The sequence below is a fragment of the Podarcis gaigeae genome, assembly GCF_964106915.1.
Source record: "Podarcis gaigeae genome assembly, chromosome: 1".
In the NCBI taxonomy this organism is placed as follows: Eukaryota; Metazoa; Chordata; class Lepidosauria; order Squamata; family Lacertidae; genus Podarcis; species Podarcis gaigeae.
The window spans coordinates 34,151,274-34,168,825 of record NC_139678.1 but is presented as its reverse complement, the minus strand read 5'-3'; the positions used below and the strand labels follow the sequence as shown (position 1 = coordinate 34,168,825).

Sequence of the window (17,552 nt, the reverse complement as noted above, 5' to 3'; positions counted from 1 at the left end):
CATTTAGGTAAAGAAGTACATTTTTTAAAAAATGCAGAGAGAAGGAGCAAAAAAGTACATACAATCAAAATATTTTTCATGATTTTTAGGCAAGAAATCAAGAGACCTCATTCAGAAGTTAAATCTTTTTAATCTGCCCACCCAAACAGGCAGTCCTGCCTTTTTCTGAATATCAGGAATGTGTTGAGTTTGACCAAACTGCGGGAGGCAGTGGAAGACAGGAGTACATGGCGCGCTCTGGTCCATGGGGTCACCGAGAGTCGGACACGACTAAACAGCAACAATGCAGCAGTTACAAAGTATGTATTTTACGTATTTCCAATCCATCGTCTCTTGAGAATAGGTCAATAGATCAGCCTGTTTTCAAACTCTGCAGTACAGAATCATGTGCTGAATTTGTATGCACTTTTCATTGTTCAATGTTCAAAAAGTGGAACAGCTGGTTCTCACCTGAAGGGTGTTTCTAGGTGATTAACAGGCAACATGGCTGGGTAACATCGCCATCTTGTGGCCATTACATTGTTTTACAATACAAGCCAATTTAAACTCTTACGAGTTTTTTTCCTAATAATGTTTCCCTTTCTGGATCTATTAAGTCTGTTCCTGCGGTTTGTCATTCACTGGACCAAGTTAAAATGCAAAACATCAGTTTGCATTTCCTGTCTTCAGTTGCAAGGTGGTGACATTACCCACCCATGGTGTGTGTTCAGCTACCTCCCGATAATTGCTGAGCTATGAACAAAACAGAAAATGCTGAACCTGGAGTTAACAAGCTCCCTCTTCACACAGCCAACAACAGAAGGCTTTCTGAATTTCAGGACCCAACACTGACTTTGCTGAACTGTCTCTTACACTTCCGTTGTCATAGCATTCAAATAAGGATTGGAGAAAAGTCAATCTCTCTGGCATTAGCACTACATTAGCCCATAAAGGTAAAGGGACCCCTGACCATTAGGTCCAGTCATGGACGACTCTGGAGCTGCGATGCTCATCTTGCTTTATTGGCCAAGGGAGCCGGTGTACAGCTTCCGATCATGTGGCCAGCATGACTAAGCCGCTTCTGGCGAACCAGAGCAGCGCATGGAAATGCCGTTTACCTTCCCACCAGAGTGGTACTTATTTATCTACTTATACTTTGATGTGCTTTCGAACTGCTATGTTGGCAGGAGCAGGGACTAATAAACGGGAGCTCACCCCGTCACGGGGAGTCGAACTGCCGACCTTCTGATCAGCAAGTCCTAGGCTCAGTGGTTTAACCCACAGCACCACCCATGTCCCTTACATTAGCCCATATACTCCACCAATTTTACATCTTCAAACTAGATAGGTGAGGCATACCCAAGTTATTACAGGAACATATGAAACTTTTAGTTCTAGATACGACTCAAATGTAGAGATTGAATTTCAGAAGTATTTTTCTGTTCTTCCTCTTTTTGACTATTCCTGGTTTGTCAGTAAATGTCACTTTTTACTACACTGGACCCCATCTATTTACCTGGATTTTGGACACTAGTTTCATAAAAGGCCAGCTGTCATCGTGACGCACCAATTCCACAACAAGCTGCTCAAAAGCAGACAGTTCATGAACTCCACCCTGACGTCCTGAACTTCTCCTATTCAAAGGCATTGGAGATGGCTCTGGGGGAAAACAAATTATTTAAGAAATACATTATGCTGAGGGAATAGGAACATGTTAAGAAAAGTTAAAGTGGTACAGAAACAATATGATCTGAGTTCATCCTTACTCAAAGTGCTACAGTCGAGGATAACGAAAGCTAGAATGGGTTTCCCTGCCCGCCAACCCCCCGTGTCCTCTGAAGAAAACAGGCCCCTCAAAAGACAATCATTCAGATACAACTGTTTACAGAACTACACAATTTGTGTAAGCTGGTACTAAGTATTGAGTAATGACTCGACCTGAAAGGAGCTGGCTTCCTTTTCAGAATGAAGAAAAATGATTAGTAAACAAACCGGTGTATAGTATGATGGCATCTTATGCACTTCAAACTTGCACAGTTTCAATCATATGCAATTGAAGACCAGCTGGTTGAAATTCTGCAAGGTAAATGCAAGCAAGGCAGAGAGCTTAAAAGCTCTTTTTGCACTGAGTTTTCCTCGGGTATGGAGGCTGATCTGAAAGATGTTTTTTCTTTTTGTTAGAAGATCAGCTATTTCACATTCAAACAAGGGTGCATTACGCTCCTCCAAACTTTTGCCCATCCCTGATATTAACTTGGGACAAAAACAACATAAGTTCAGTCAGAGAGGAGCATCTTTAATCTCTCTTGCTGGCCTGCCCCAAGTTGCAAACTCTCTAAGCCCATCCCAAGATGAAACAATTCAACCGATTACTCCAAGCCTTCTACCCTATAATCTTTACTTGACCAGACTAGAAAAGCTTTCTAGTATATTGCCGTGCACCATTTAAATGTTCTGAATATTCTCTATTCTCCAGCCAGGTGGCCTTGGTCTCCCTACCTAGAAAAGCCTTAAGAATGAGATTGGAGGGAGACAACCAATGAGAAAACGGAAAAGACAAAGAAAAAATGCAAGACTCGTGATCCATAGTGCTATGCCATGTATTTCTGGCAGTAAGAGTATGAAAAGCCACAGGATACAATAACAAACCTCCCTAGTTCTACATCCGTTTTGCCAGGCTTTAAGGCCAATTCACATTACTTTTACATATACCAGAGATTTCCAAACTGTGTGTTGTGACATGTTAGCGTATCGACTGCATTGTGTAGGTATGTCGCACGAATGCTCCCTGTGCTCCTCCCAGGGCTGGAAAGGGGTTAGTTTAACCTCCAGCTTGCTAGTAAAACTGAATTACTATGTCACACACTGATGCATGTCTAAAAAATAGGGTTGCCATACATCCTGGAATTCCCAGACATCTCTTCTTCTGGGGGCCTTACATGCCCATCGGGGAGGAATTTTGCATTTTAAACCAAATGTCCTGGATTTTGGAACACTGGTTAATGTGCTGGCTGTGGCGGGCGTGGTTGGCGCGGGCTTGGTGGCGGCAGAAGGGCTATCAGGCAATTGCCCTAAAAAAGCTCAACAACCTTTTGTGTCCAGATTTTTACCTCTTGAAATATGGAAAAAACCCCACTGATATGTCACCAACATGAAAAGTTTGGAGAGCTCTGATATATACTATGATGAAAACTTCTTTCTGCCTTACACCTGAAGGCAATGTCAAAAGAAGCCATCTACCTGTTCCACATGGCAGTCACAAACAGGCTGAATTCATTCTACAGCCAATAGTATTTTAAGGATTCAACATACCTGTAGATTGTCGTTTCCTACCCCTCTTTTTGGGCTCTGTGTCTTGAGGAGAATTTTTTACAATAGGAATGGGAGAACTTTTCTTTTCCTTTGAATCTGTAGCATCAACAATTCTGAAGCCGAGAGAACTGGAAGGACTACTCTCTGGAGTATTATCTGCTGTCTTCCTTCCTCGGCGTCGCCTCTGGGGACTGGTCAACTCTATAAATGTGTCTGCTTGTAGCAAATCTCGATTCTGACGAGTTGTACGGCTGCTAAGTCTTGATGATTTTGCTACTGATGAAGGAGCAGACCTTGTCTTTCTTATGCCCTTCCCAGTATCTTTACTTGCAAATCCGGTTTGCTTAGGTGTATTCTGCTGACTCCGGGAACTGTATCTTCCAGTACTCTGACGCTGGCTGTATTGACCTGAGATGCTGGTTGCAAGTTTTGCAGCTCTTGTTCTTAAAGCAAGTTTTACTTGAGGTTTTCTTGATTTGGATAAGCTGTAAGAAGTTACAAGTATCAATTTCTGTGATACAACTAGTATCTTTGTTCCTCTCTATTCTTCAAAGTTGTGAATTTAGCACTCAATTAACCGTTTTAGACGGATAAATTTGCTCTGTCTCAATAACTGTCAGGTTACCAATTATAGAATGACAAATTCTTCTTTGCAAATTTAAAACTAAGAAACTACCCATAGTTATCCTATCTTAATTGCAAGTACACACTTTAAACAAAACACTATACCCTTGGGTGATTTCATATCAAGTGATCCAGCTTTCTTACCTCATGTTGTCCAATTTTCTTAATATTTTGTACACTTGTTGAATGATCAAAACCTTTAAAGCTCAGCTCTGGGTTGAGATACGTCAAAGCCAAAAACACCAATCTCTTCAGAACTTCATGGGCTTTAATATACAGTATGTCACATGATGGACTTACTTAAAATATATGTACAAAATATTTTTTAAAAAATGTGATCCTATTGAGATCCCAAGATGAAATTTTGCAGGTAGCTCTTAGAAATATTAAATAATCAATACACTTTTTGGATTTTTTTAATCATATTTTTTAAATCACTTTTAACAAATTAAAATTTTGTACCTTAAATTTAAAATTTTAAGTAAGTCCATCATGTGACATATCATATTAACGGCTGTGAGAATTCTGCATGGATAGAGCCAACTTGGTGGCTGATTTACCTTTCATCATCCTCTTCTTGAGAATCAGAGTTGTCCTCATCCTCTTCATCTTCATAACCTTCTTCCTCACTATGTCCAGTATCTTCATAACTGGTTTCATCTTCCTCCTCTTTAATCTGTTCTTCAGCCTCTTCATCACTTTCCACAGAAGGTCTCTGTCGGGATGAGAGGCGTCTGGAACGCTGCTTTGGTCGACATTCTGGGCAAAACCAGTCTCCATCGGGAACAACCTAAAAAGAGGCAGCATGCCTTTGTAAAATACAACTACTACTTATGGTTACAATTTTAAAACAAAACAAAACAAAAGTTGAATTACCTTGAGCTTTGGTCTTATACAGTAAATGTGATAGCCTCGATCACAGACATCACACAGCACCATGCATTCAGCATCTCCTTTCTTTCTGCACATTTTGCAGCGAGCATTTAAGATAGATTTGGACCAGATTACACTTCGCTCTAGTGTTGAGAGGTGGAGGAAGATTTGAGAGAGGCTAGCAGAAGACAGAAGTGATTCTCTCCAACGGTCCAAGACTGTTTTATGTGAACGGCCACCATCACTGGCATCTTTACAAGAAAGAGTGATAAAGAACAATTACGCTGCAAACTTCCCAATAATTGTATTCATTATACAAAAACAACTTATTCATAGAATTAGAGGCCAGGTCCTCTTATGAATCAGAAACTGGCTAAATAACCTGTAGACAGGGGGAAGTGATGCAAATCAGGTTTCTGCTGCCTCTTTAATGAAGTAGGAATAGATTTGACAGTTCTCCCAATGGAGGGAAGAAAGGAATGGGATCTTCCAATAACATGAGTTGGGTGGTGCTATTTAACTTGTTCAAAAATGATAAGGCCTTAGGGGTGGGTTAAAAGGCAGACAAACTTGCAAACACTACCAAATTGTAGCCCACCTGGGAAACAGGGAACAGCTCCAAAGGGATCTCATTCCAAACATGGGCAACAAAATGGAAAATGAGATTCAGCAAGAAAAAAGTGAGGCATACTGGGCCCCAAAAATCCTAAATTGACATATACACTGATTTGGGATATGAACTGGCAGTGGAATTTCTAAGAAAGCCATCTTGGGGCCATGATGGATAAAAAGTTAACTCAGTTTGTGGCAGCTTTCTATCCTGACTTCATTCTCTCTTGATAGGGAGAGGTGTCTTATTACCATATTTACTCAAGTCTAATGTGCCATCGAATCTAATGCGCACCTCCATTTCAGAACCTTGAAACAAACAAAAAAAAGGATTTGTTGGCGAATGTAAATGTGCCATCGAATCTAATGTGCATCTTAATTTTTGCAACATAATTTGGCCAAAACAAGTGAAAATTAGATTTGAGAAAATACGGTATGTCACCCAATGGAATGGTTCCTGTTCAGATACTCATCCAGTCAGCCTTGCCTTCCTCTAGCGGGGCATTTCGTTCCAAGTCCACATTTCCATTTTTCTTTCTGCTGCTTATTTTTAATTTTAACTTTCTTTTTACTTTGGCAAACTTCAGGTTTCCCTAAACATGCTGATATATTTCTCCTGTTCTCAATCACCCCATTTTGGCTATAATCCTGCTGGCACTCACCACATGAGTTTGCTATTAGAAGACATGATGATTAAATAAATCAATCATAAAAATGGAATCAAATTATAAATATACAGGGCATATCACTTAGAGACAACTGGGTGTTCATTGTAAGGACCAATAATATGAAAACTAATTATTAAAGTTATAATTTGCCTGATGCCTTCCAATCATAATAAAAGAGAATATCCTCACTCTTCCAAAGACAGACACACACACACACACACACACACAGAGAGAGAGAGAGAGAGAGAGAGAGAGAGAGAGCGCATTTCCCAATAAGCAATTCATCCATTCAGGAAATGATATATAGGCACTTGGGTGATAATCCTTTTTGAAGCTTCATTACCCTCAACAAATAAGGATTTAGCTGCTTAAAAGGCAATAAAAGCTCCAAGAATTTGCATAGAATCATAGAGTCAGAGAATTGTAGAGTTGGACCCAGAGGGTCATTTAGTCCAACCCCCTGCAATGCAGGAATCTCATCCATGACAGAAGGCCGCCCCACCTCTGCTTATAAACCCCCAATGAAGAACAGTCCACCACCTCTCATAGGAATCTGTTCCACTGTGGAACATCTCTTATTGTCATACAGTTCTTCCTGATGTTTAGTCAGAATCTCCATTTCTGTAACTTGAATCTTTTGGCTCAGGTACTAGCCTCCAGAGCAGGAGAAAACAAACTTACTCAGATTAGGGGACCTTCTCTCCAACTTTCAGTTAACTTGCACTCTCTTCCCCAAACCCAAACTGTCAGTTTCCTTAATTTCTGTTCCTTTTATGTTCACTTCTTCCTCTATTACAGCTTCCCTTTTTTATCCCCTTCCTCTCTACTCCCAGTTTATTCTTATTTTTAAATATTAATATTTTCTCTATCCAATTTATTTCAGTGAACTCTCCAGTTCTTTGACCTCAGTTGGGGGACCCTCCCCCCCAGCAACATTTCCATCTCCCAGCCACCTTTACTCAGTTCCCCCTTCTCCACCCACCCAGCCACACTGGTTCTCCAGTTCCTGCATCACTGCTCAATGCCTCATTCTTCTGAGTAGAAGAGATGGCTATCACCTAGGAGTCAGTCAGGACAGATTTCCTGGCTTGGTGGCAGACCAGGCACAAAGTAGGAAGACTTAGGGGTGGGGGTTGAGGAAGAAAGAAGGGAAAGGCCAGAAGGTACAGCAGCCACCAGGTGCTTCTTCTTTCTTTCAGTACAACCATTCCTTTTGCCCCCCTCCTTCCTTCCCCTCCATCTCTGGCACCAACAACACTGTCTCTTAATTACCCCATCTTTCTTTCTTGCTTCCCCTCCAACTTTGAATGCTTCAGCCTCCCTCTCTAACCAGCTTCTGCTCCCACATGTGCTCATGCATTGCACAGACCTACTGCTGCTGACAGCTAGAGACAGGGTATGCAAATGAGGAGCCACTGGGCAGGCTGCATCACTGAGATAGCTTAGGTTGTCCTGGTACACAAGCTACACTGGAGACAAGTTCTAAATGACTTGATACCAGCTTATATGAAGGACTACCTCTGCAGTGGTGCCCCGCAAGACAAATGCCTCGCAAGACGAAAAACCCGCAAGACGAAAGGGTTTTTCGGTTTTTGCGTCACTTCGCTAGACGATTTTCCCTATGGGCTTGCTTCGCAAGAAGAAAGCCCATAGGGAAATCTCCGGGGACCTCTTTAAAATGCTGGCGGTGGGGAGCAAAGCCTTCCCCCCCCCCTCCGGCCTTCAGAAGAGGTCCAGGAAGGCCGGCGGGGGCCGAAAGGCTTTGCTCCCCACCGCCAGCATTTTAAAAGCGGTCCGGGATAGCAGGGAAGCGCTTCCCGCTATCCCGGACGGCTTTTGAAGGCAGACGGGGGGGAACAAAAACTTTTGCCCCCCGCCGGCCTTCAGAAGAGGTCCTGGACCTCCCTGCCTGCCTTCCCGGGAGAGCAGAGAAACGCACTGCGATTCTCCGCTCTCCCGGACGGCTTTTGAAGGCAGGCGGGGGGAGCAAAGACTTTTGCCCCCTGCCGGCCTTCAGAAGAGGTGTTCTGAAGGCTGGCGGGGGGCGAAAGTCTTTGCTCCCCCCCCGCCTGCCTTCCCGGGGGCTTTAAAATCGCCCCGGGACAGCGGAGAAGTCCTCCGCTGTCCCGGGGCGATTTTAAAATGCTGGCGGGCGGCAGCGCTGCCGCCCGCCAGCATTTTAAGATCGCCCCGGGACAGCGGAGAAGTCTCCGCTGTCCCGGGAAGGCAGGCGGGGTGGAAGCAAAAACCTTCGCCCCCCGCCGGCCTTCAGAAGAGGTCGGGGGACAGACTGTCCCCAGATCTGGTCTGAAGGCGGTTTCCATAGGAACGCATTGATTGATTTTCAATGCATTCCTATGGGAAACCGTGCTTCGCAAGACGAAAAGACTTGCGGAACGAATTAATTTCGTCTTGCAAGGCACCACTGTAACCGTATCAACTGTATCGCCCATTCCCTCAAGATCAAGAGGAGAGGGCCTGCTGCAAGCTTCGTTCATTTGGAATACAAGCAAGACCTTCTCTGTGGCTGAGTCCTGATTCTGGAATACCAGCTGGATGTTAGAATATTTCTGTTGCACCTTAAAAGGGAGCAGGCTTTGTGAGTCACAGAGTCTGCGTTATTTCCTGTTCACAGGATGTTTCTGTTGTGTCTATGCTTTCGTTTCTCTCTCTGTGCCTGAGACACCGAAGCAGGCAGTCATGTTTTCTTTGTTCTGACCAACGCTGAATAAAAATGTAAATAATGCTCTCCTGCGTGCATCTTTCGCTGTGCATTATCTGCTGATAGAGCGTGCACCAGCTCTGGAATGTGGCAAGCTATTTCTGGAGCTCGTGTCGCTAATTGAATGATACTGCGTGTCTACGGGAGGCCGATGGATCGCAACGGAGACGACGTGGGGTCATGATGGACTCTGTCTCCCTGGCAGTATCCCAACACTGGCACCATCACCTAAACCATTTGTGTCAAGCTAAAGTTCTCTTTGTTCTAAGAAGTTTTTGGTTTGTCAAACACTTGAATGCCTGTTGCTGGTTTTCTATTGTTTCATGGTTTCTTTAACTTCTTAAGTTTATCTTATATAATTTCATGAGCGTTCTATTTTTTATTATTTTTGTTGCAAGTCACCTTGAGTGCCTCACATTAAGGCAGAAGAGTGAGCTCAAAGTGTTTTAAACAAAAAGGACATGAGTGGCCACATTTGCACATATAGCTTATGGTTTGTTGTGAGCACGGATATTGTTCTTCCCCTAGTGCAGTGGTTCCCAACCTTTTTTTGGCCATGCCCCACCTAAGCATCTTTAAAATCCTGATGCCTCCCCCACCATGACATATAAGTCTTATTATTCAAAAGGTGAACTCCTATTCACGTGGAGGAAGCCTAAAAGGCCATTCACTGTTAATTCATTTTCGAATTGTCCCCCTCCCCAAAATCAAATTGCCCCCCTGTGGGGTGTGTGCCCCACATTGGGAACCACGGCCCTAGTGCAAGTGGAGGGAATAAAACATGATCCCTGACTGAGTGCTGCATCTCAGATGGGGATCATGGCTTGTTTCATACGAACAAACCATGACTGGGTAGCCAAGAACAACTTTGGGCTTCCCAATCATAGTCTGAAGCAAAGCAACCACAATCCTTTAATTCATATGTAGCACTATGTCAGGCAACATGGTTTACTTGTGCTAACGGAGAAGTGAAATGGGAGCTGTCTGCTTTCACGGTAAACCATTGACTACAGTTTATTGCAACATGCAAATGCAGCTGCCCAAGTAGAAGTAGATTCCTCTCCCTTAGTGCAATGTTTTAGGTGTGCTAGAGAACTTGCTCAGTATCAATAGTGAAGCAGATTTTGAGTAAGGGACAGTGTAACCCTGTCCTGATTTTTTTCTAGTTATCACTACCTTCACAGAGGAAAACTTTGATTTCAGAAGGCACTGAACCAGCTCAAGATATATGGTTGGATTTCAGTTTGGCTACAGAGATCGCTGTAGGGATCTTTTACAAGTTAAGACACCAAAATAAAGGTAAAAGTTCAGTGAAATATTTTATCCTTAAGCTCTTCGCTATTCCTTTCTAAAAAGACTTTCACAACTGTGATTCTATGTGGTGGTATTCAATCAAACATTTCCAATATTACAAGCAGATTTGGCTGTGCAAGAACTTCCCCTCCCTCTCCTTTCCCTGTCGGCCCCCTAAATCGGCTCTGGATGTTTGGAGGAAAGCAAACAACAGCTTTGGTGGGGCTTGTGGGAAGAGGCAAGGTAGGGAAGGTTCTGTTGTGCAGCCAAAAGTGCTCATGCTCGTGGAAAGGTTTAGTTTGATACTGCCTACGATTTCAAAGCTGCATTGCTATGCTCAAAAGGTGATCATGGGACTAATATACTAAAGACACCCGCAGCAGATGAAATGTAATTTTAAAAGATTAAATATGGAATAATGTCAATCATTTACCATCTTTCTGACTAGACTGATCTTCTCTTTTCCTCCTTTTATCCCCTTTTTGGTCTCTCTTATTTTCTTCTGCATCACCTAGTGTTAAATGCATACAGTTATTTCAAGCCCGGTTTGGAAATAAACGGGAACCTTTCACTAGTATGCTCACCCTATTTCCCTAAAACTAAGGAGTTAATGTTGATATTTGGATTTGCCTCAATATCCAGAGCTGTGTTACATCACATGCCTCTTGACACGACGTATTAGTACATTCCCAGATCAGTACAAAGGGATAGGAAGAGGTGCTTCCTATTCCAAAAGTAACCATGCATACCCTAGGCCTATGCTCACAGTACACAAGATGCTTTCTTAACATCAGGGGTATCAGCTCCTGGGGGCTGAGCCCTTTTGGGCCCCCTGGGTATTTTGGGGGTAGGGCCCACCCCCTCAATGTCCAAAAGCGCAGAGGCAAAGTATGGAGACACACGTAGTGCGGCTCCAGTGGCCTACTCCTCCTCCAGCCACCGCAGAGGGGAAGGAAGGTCGAAGCCGCCTCCCATCGGTGAAGGAAGGAAGGAAGGAAGGAAGTGAAGGAGGAGCCCCCATCACTGAAGCCCTGCAGGCGCCGTGTTTGGCTCCGCCTCCAGTTCCTCCTGACATTGTACACGGGACGTCAGTGTCATGTGTGGCGTCACACACATGACATTAGCCCTCGCAATCTGGCACCTCTGGTTACCATCATTCATCATTTGCCAAGTGAATCACATTTCCCCCAACATTTATGAGTGTTCAGGTGTGGCCTAACACCCACACAATCCATTCATCCCACTTTTGTGACGGATTGATTTCAAATATGTTCCAGGCCACCTTACTCCAGATTGGCAATTCTAGAGCGTTTTCATCACCATTCTTATTTTGAGTTTACTTGCCCTTCATCACCATAAGGTCCCGGGTGGGTTGCAGCTATTTAAAACACAGTTTAAAGCAATTTTGCATTTTCAATGACTTGTTCAGCACAGTAACTGGCAATTTGTCAACACATTCTTTGGACATGGACTATTCTTTTGTTCATAAGCAGCACAGGGCTCTAGAAGTAGGTACGTACCAAGTGGAGCTTTGAGGAATTTACGTTCAATGCCTTGCTGTATTTGAAGCAGTGCTGATGCCAGGTAATGGACAACATTATTCACGGGCTGCGGAGTGCTTGTATTAGTTGAAGCGGTGCTTCTAGGTTCAGGTTTTAATACAATCAATCTAAATTAAAGTTTAAAATTCATCAGTTTTAAACTACATATACTTTTTACATTGGTGGTGTGAGCAGAACAAGAATGTACAAACATGCATTCTGTGGACTTCATTGAAATAAATAAGCATTTGTTCCACAAGTAACCAAGTATACAAATCAAGTTTAAGTAGTGTATATGCAGAATAATATAACCATGAAGTCTCTCTTGGCACTTTCATTAATACATATATAAATATTTATATTAATCTAATCACTAAGAGCGATTTCCATGGACGCTGTGCACAGTGTACTAGTAACTTCTATATAGGCCTCATCCAAAGAAATGAAACAAACTTTGGAAGTAGTGTTTTCCAGGAGCTATGCTTTCTGCTCCAAGTAAGATCTCAAAACAACATTACCTGATACCACCTCAAACACACTCTTGTGTGTTACAAAATCCCTAACAGGGCCACTTCACACAATCTCTTACACAATCATTTCTGTATAGCAATTGTGTATAGCCAGCATATACCCAGTAATGTGTGATTAGCACACTTATTTTCGCACATGTATTAGCCACAAAAATAAGCACTAATCACAACCCTTAAGTACATGAAGCAAAAAAGACCTACATACTTGATTCACCTGACACAGAGTATCTGTGTACAAAATTTATCTTATGTGAAACTGGCCTCAGCCGTGCAAGTCTAATATGCCATCAATGGTGTTAAACATAACTTTAAACTAACAAAGAGCACAATTCTCAGGTCAGTTAAATCAGTTATGGAAAAACCTCACACAGATGTCATCTCAAGAAACAGAATACAGTGGTACCTTGGTTTACAACAGTCCTGTCTATGAACTATTCGGTTTACGATCTCCGCAAAACCGGAAGTACTGTTACAGTTTGCGAACTTTACCTTGGTTTACGAATGGAAGCTGAACGGTGGGAGGCCTCATTAGGGAAAGTGCACCTTGGTTTAAGAACGGACTTCCATAACAGATTAAGTTCGTAAACCGAGGTACCACTGTATTGGAAAGAAATAAGGGCTACAATATAGGTGCTTTGCGGATTTATAAACTCCAAAACAAAAAGAAAAATTAAGCAATAGAAAATAAAATTAGTTTAGAAATCTTATAATCCAAATACACTGATATATTTGAGTCGCGTAGATCAAACACAAAATTTTAGTAATGAAATAATGCAGCCATTATTTCACAATAAAACACCTATACTATTTTATTGCTTCACGGAACTGAAAATAGGAATGCTGTCTCTTGACATCATAATTGGTAATAATCAATAAGGTGTCATTTGTTCAGCAATTTCCAGAGAAAGCCAAACATCAAATATACTTAACATCACTACTAGGGCTGTGCCAAATTTTTGTACTCGAGCGTTTTCAAAACAAAGCCATGCTTTTGAGGGAGAGTGCCTAGCTTGCCATTTTCTGTTGGAAAACAAAGTGTTGTCTTACACAAAACAAACCAGAAAAAATATAGTTTATGGATGTTGTTTGATACAATAGCACAGGAGTGGGGAACCATGTCCCAGATCCTTAGAAGAATTGGCCTTGCTAAAAATACCACAATGCGGGGAAATGCTTTTAGTTAAGAACCACCCCCCTCAAAAATTTCATTCTTCACTGGATAAAGTGGAGCAAAAGAATGAAAAGCAAACTGCCCATCCCATATTTAATTTTAAATAGCACAACTAAAAGGTTGCTGGTATTACCTGTCTCTTGCAATACCTCTTGCTTGATTATCTACTTCCATCTCTTCTACGTCATCAGTCACAGTTTTCATTATACCATTTTCTTTGTTTTCATCATTTAGTAACTCATATTGCCCACTTTCTAAGGCTGTCCTCCAAATTTGCCTGTCTGCTACCTATAAAGCATAATACATTTATTGAAAGGATTAACACAAAGATAAAGATGATTTTTAAAGTTGCATTTTCAAGCAAATGGAAAATTATTAATTATTAGACCTGTTAGGCACTTGTTGCCCAAAGGTCTCCAAGTGATTTATAACACATTTAAAAACATGAATATACATACATTATACCATTAAAAATTAAAAAAATAATGTCCGTAACAGCCACAGAGAGCTTGACAGCACACTGAGGGGAAAAAGATAAGTTTTTACTTGGCACCAAAAAGATTTCAAGAATGGTACTAAGTGGACCTCACTGTGGAAGAGCATTCCACAGATAGAAAAGTGCAATTGAAAATACCCACGCCTTTGCCACCACCCTCCAAGCTTCCCTCAGAGGGGGGACCTAGAGAAGGGGCTCTGAAGAAGTTCCAAGAGTCTGTGAAGGTTCGTATTGGAATAGGTGTTCCAAAAGATCCTGAATCATAAACAGCTTCCTAAGTGAAAATCAGCACTTTGAATGTGGCTTGAAAGCATACAGGCAGCTAACTGCAGATGTATCAGATTTAGTGTACTATGAACTGTTTGCCTGGAACCTGTCAACAGCTGGGCAGCTGGATTCTGCACTAACTGAAGTTTCAGAACTGTTTTCAAATGCAGCCCCACATAGAGCACATTGCATCAGTCCACCCCTGAGATTACAAGAGCATAGATTACTGTAGCCAAGTTATCCAGTCCAGATAAAGTTTAGCTACCAGTCTAAGCTGATGGAAATTGCTCCACACCACAGAGGCCATCTGTGCCTCAAGTGACAGCAATGGATCTAGGAGAATCATCAAACTACAAACTCACTTCCTTCGGAGGGAGTGTGACCCCATATAGAGCAGGCTGCACACTATTCAGCTGGTAAGAGGAATCACCCACCAGCAGCATTTCAATCTTGTTTGGATAAAGCTTCAGTTTTGGCGCTCTTCCAGTCCATTATCCAAATTAACTCACTTTCTAAATTGATTCACTTAACAAGAAAAAAATCACAAGTATCCACTGTTAACAACACTAAATGTGTCCTGAGTATACAGCGAACAAAAAACAAACAAAAACCAGACACAGGAACACAGGCCTGAATCACACTGATATAGCAGAAATGCAAAATAAATAAATAAAATGCAGAAATGCTACTGCCTCAAGTGAAAGGCAGGAAAGTAACTGGGGTTGCTTCAAGGAAATGGAACTGGAAAAGTTTCTTGTGAGGCGACTTCATTCCTGGCTTCAAGCACTGGGAGAGCTAGCCCCACTTTTCAGTACAGTGGTACCTCGGGTTACATTTGCTTCAGGTTACAGACTCCGCTAACCCAGAAATAGTAGCTCGGGTTAAGAACATTGCTTCAGGATGAGAACAGAAATCATGCTCCAGCGACGCGCCAGCAGCAGGAAGCCCCATTAGGTAAAGTGGTGCTTCAGGTTAAGAACAGTTTCAGGTTAAGAACGGACCTCCGGAACGAATTAAGTACTTATCCCGAGGTACCATTGTATAACATCACAGGAGAACAAGAAATAACCAGCACTCCCTGTCTCTCTCCATCGCACAGGGTGACGAAGACAGTTTACATACCAAAATCAGGCCGAAACCCAGATTTATATGGATCTAGAAAATTTGCCTCCTCCAATAATACCTGGACCCGGCTGGCAACCACTATCAAGAACCTTGCCCAAAAGGGGACATTTGCTATTGGTTTAAAATTATTAAGATCTTCTGGATTGAGGGAAAGGTATTATGTCCACAGAGGTCAAGCAGGTTTTAAGGCACAATATTCATCATAAAAACACAAATAGTAAAATACCTTAATACAGCCCAAAGTTCCTTGATAGATTCTATCTTCAATATCCAAAAGAAAGTCTCTGAGTCTCAATTCAAGCTGCTTTTCTGCAGACATCGGAGCTGCATCATATGTATTCTGTGTTTTCCCACGTACTGGATACAACTTGCTTTCATTTTGAGGTTTCTCTGTAAAAGCAACCAATACCTTAAGTAGCAGTTTCCAAATGAACATTAAAATACAAGAAGTTACAGCTCCTTCAAACCAAGACCAAAAGCATGCCACCTAAACACATTGTCTAAGAGCAGTATAGACAGGTGAGTATCACCAAAGCCAATTACAGTTTTTTCTCCCAAAACAAAAAATTCACATCAGCTCAAATGACCACAAATAAGGAAAGTGTAAAACCCAAGACAGCTTCAAATTAGAAGGCTGTTATTTGGAATGCAGTGGTAAATTGCTATTGCAGAGGGGCGGGGAACCTCTGGCCTGCAGGGTGGTCCAATATGTCCCATGAATCCCATTTCCCTCAAACCACACCTACCTGTCAATCAACTGACTGCACTTGTGATGTCAGTTAAAGGGTGAGAGGGTGGAATTCAATCCTGCACTGAGGGCACATGTTCCTAGCAGAAAACAAGCACCCACAGGTTGATGAGAGAAGCCACCTACCTCATTTGGCCAGCAAGGTCAATTCTTCTAAGGATCTGGGACATGGTTCCCCACTTGTGTGCTATCGTATCAAACAACATCCATAAACTACAGTGGCACCTCAGGTTAAGAACTTACCATATTTTTCGTTCTATAGGACGCACCGGACCATAGGATGCACCTTGTTTTAGAGGGGGAGAACAAGAAAAAAAATTCTCCCCCCCTCTGCTCAGCGCCCCTTCAGCAAAGCGGCAGGAGAAACGGAGCCCCTTCCATTTCTCCTCCCACTTGGCTGGAGGTGTGGTGCGCAGCTCTCCCTCTCTGCTGAAGCCAGGAAAGTCCTGCTCTCCCGCCTTCAGCGAAAGGAACCTGAAGCCTGCTCAGCGAAAGGAACCTGAAGCCTGCGGAGTACCAGCAGGAAGTGGCGCTGCGCTCTGCAGGCTTCAGGCGGCTATCCTTGAAGCCTGGAGAGCGAGAGGGGTCGGTGCGCACCGACCCCTCTCACTCTGCAGGCTTCAGCGAAAGCAATGTGAAGCCTCCGGAGCACTCCCTCTGCGCTTTGGAGGCTTCGCGATGCTATCGCTGAAGCCAAGGAGCCTGCATTCGCTCCATAGGACTCACACACATTTCCCCTTAATTTCTGGAGGGGGGGGGAGTGCGTCCTAGAGAGCGAAAAATATGGTAATTCGTTCTGGAGGTCTGTTCTTAACCTGAAGCACCACTTTAGCTAATAGGGCCTCTTGCTGCTGCCACTGTGCCACCGCTGCATGATTTCTGTTCTCATCTTGAAGCAAAGTTCTTAACCCGAGATACTATTTCTGGGTTAGTCTGTAACCTGAAGCATATGTAACCCAAGGTCCCACTATATATTTTTTCTGGTTTGTTTTGTGTAAGACAACACTTTGTTTTCCAGCAGAAAATGGCAAGCTAGGCTATGGCTTTGAATATTACATTAAGCCATAGTTTACACTACTTGGTTTTAATGTGAATGAGCAGGTGCACACTGCTTTTTCTGTGGTGACTCCCTGTTTGTGGAATGTTCTCCCCAGAAAGGCTCATCTGGCACCTTCATTGCATATCTTTAGGCATCAGGCAAAACTGTTTCTCTTTAATCAGGCCTTTGGTTCTGGCTGCTTAACATTCTATGTCTTAACATTTAAATGTGTTTGTGGGAGCAGGGGTTATGGGTTTGTTTTCATTCTCGTTCTTGTTTTTAATTATGTATTTTGTGTTCACATTTTGTACTGTGAATAGGGCTGGGTGATATCAGCTTTTCAACATTGCTATCACCAGCCAAACATTGTGATATAGTGACACATTGTGACGTTGAAAAGTTGAGGAAGGAGCAAGCTGCAATGGCCCTGCGAGGCACTGGGGTGAAACCAGTACCCAGCACAGGAAGGAAGGAAGGAAGGAAGGAAGGAAGAAAGGAAGGAAGGAAGCAAGCAAGCAGTGGAGAAGGTAAGGCGCAGGGAAGCCCCACCCACGA

General features: G+C 42.8%; 1 protein-coding gene and 1 long non-coding RNA gene across 12 annotated transcripts in view; one reads left to right on the top strand and one right to left on the bottom strand.

The window, feature by feature from the left end:
- The window catches only part of BAZ1A (bromodomain adjacent to zinc finger domain 1A), a 44,067-nt gene that overhangs the window by 1,365 nt on the left and 25,150 nt on the right, over nt 1-17,552 (bottom strand). For 8 of the 11 annotated variants that reach the window (XM_083740840.1, XM_083740832.1, XM_083740838.1 and 5 more), the window contains 8 exons: nt 15,437-15,600; nt 13,456-13,610; nt 11,601-11,749; nt 10,514-10,591; nt 4,792-5,039; nt 4,476-4,705; nt 3,292-3,776; nt 1,496-1,638 (listed from right to left, as the gene is read on the bottom strand). In XM_083740840.1, the coding sequence (XP_083596966.1) occupies nt 1,496-1,638; nt 3,292-3,776; nt 4,476-4,705; nt 4,792-5,039; nt 10,514-10,591; nt 11,601-11,749; nt 13,456-13,610; nt 15,437-15,600 (1,652 nt within the window). The remainder of the gene's footprint in view (nt 1-1,495; nt 1,639-3,291; nt 3,777-4,475; nt 4,706-4,791; nt 5,040-10,513; nt 10,592-11,600; nt 11,750-13,455; nt 13,611-15,436; nt 15,601-17,552) is intronic. The other 3 variants (XM_083740841.1, XM_083740837.1, XM_083740839.1) reach the window with 1 other exon arrangement.
- LOC310846078 lies at nt 4-17,518 on the top strand. Its single transcript, XR_014565121.1, has 3 exons — nt 4-299; nt 9,954-10,086; nt 17,318-17,518. It is a non-coding gene; the product is annotated as an uncharacterized lncRNA (long non-coding RNA).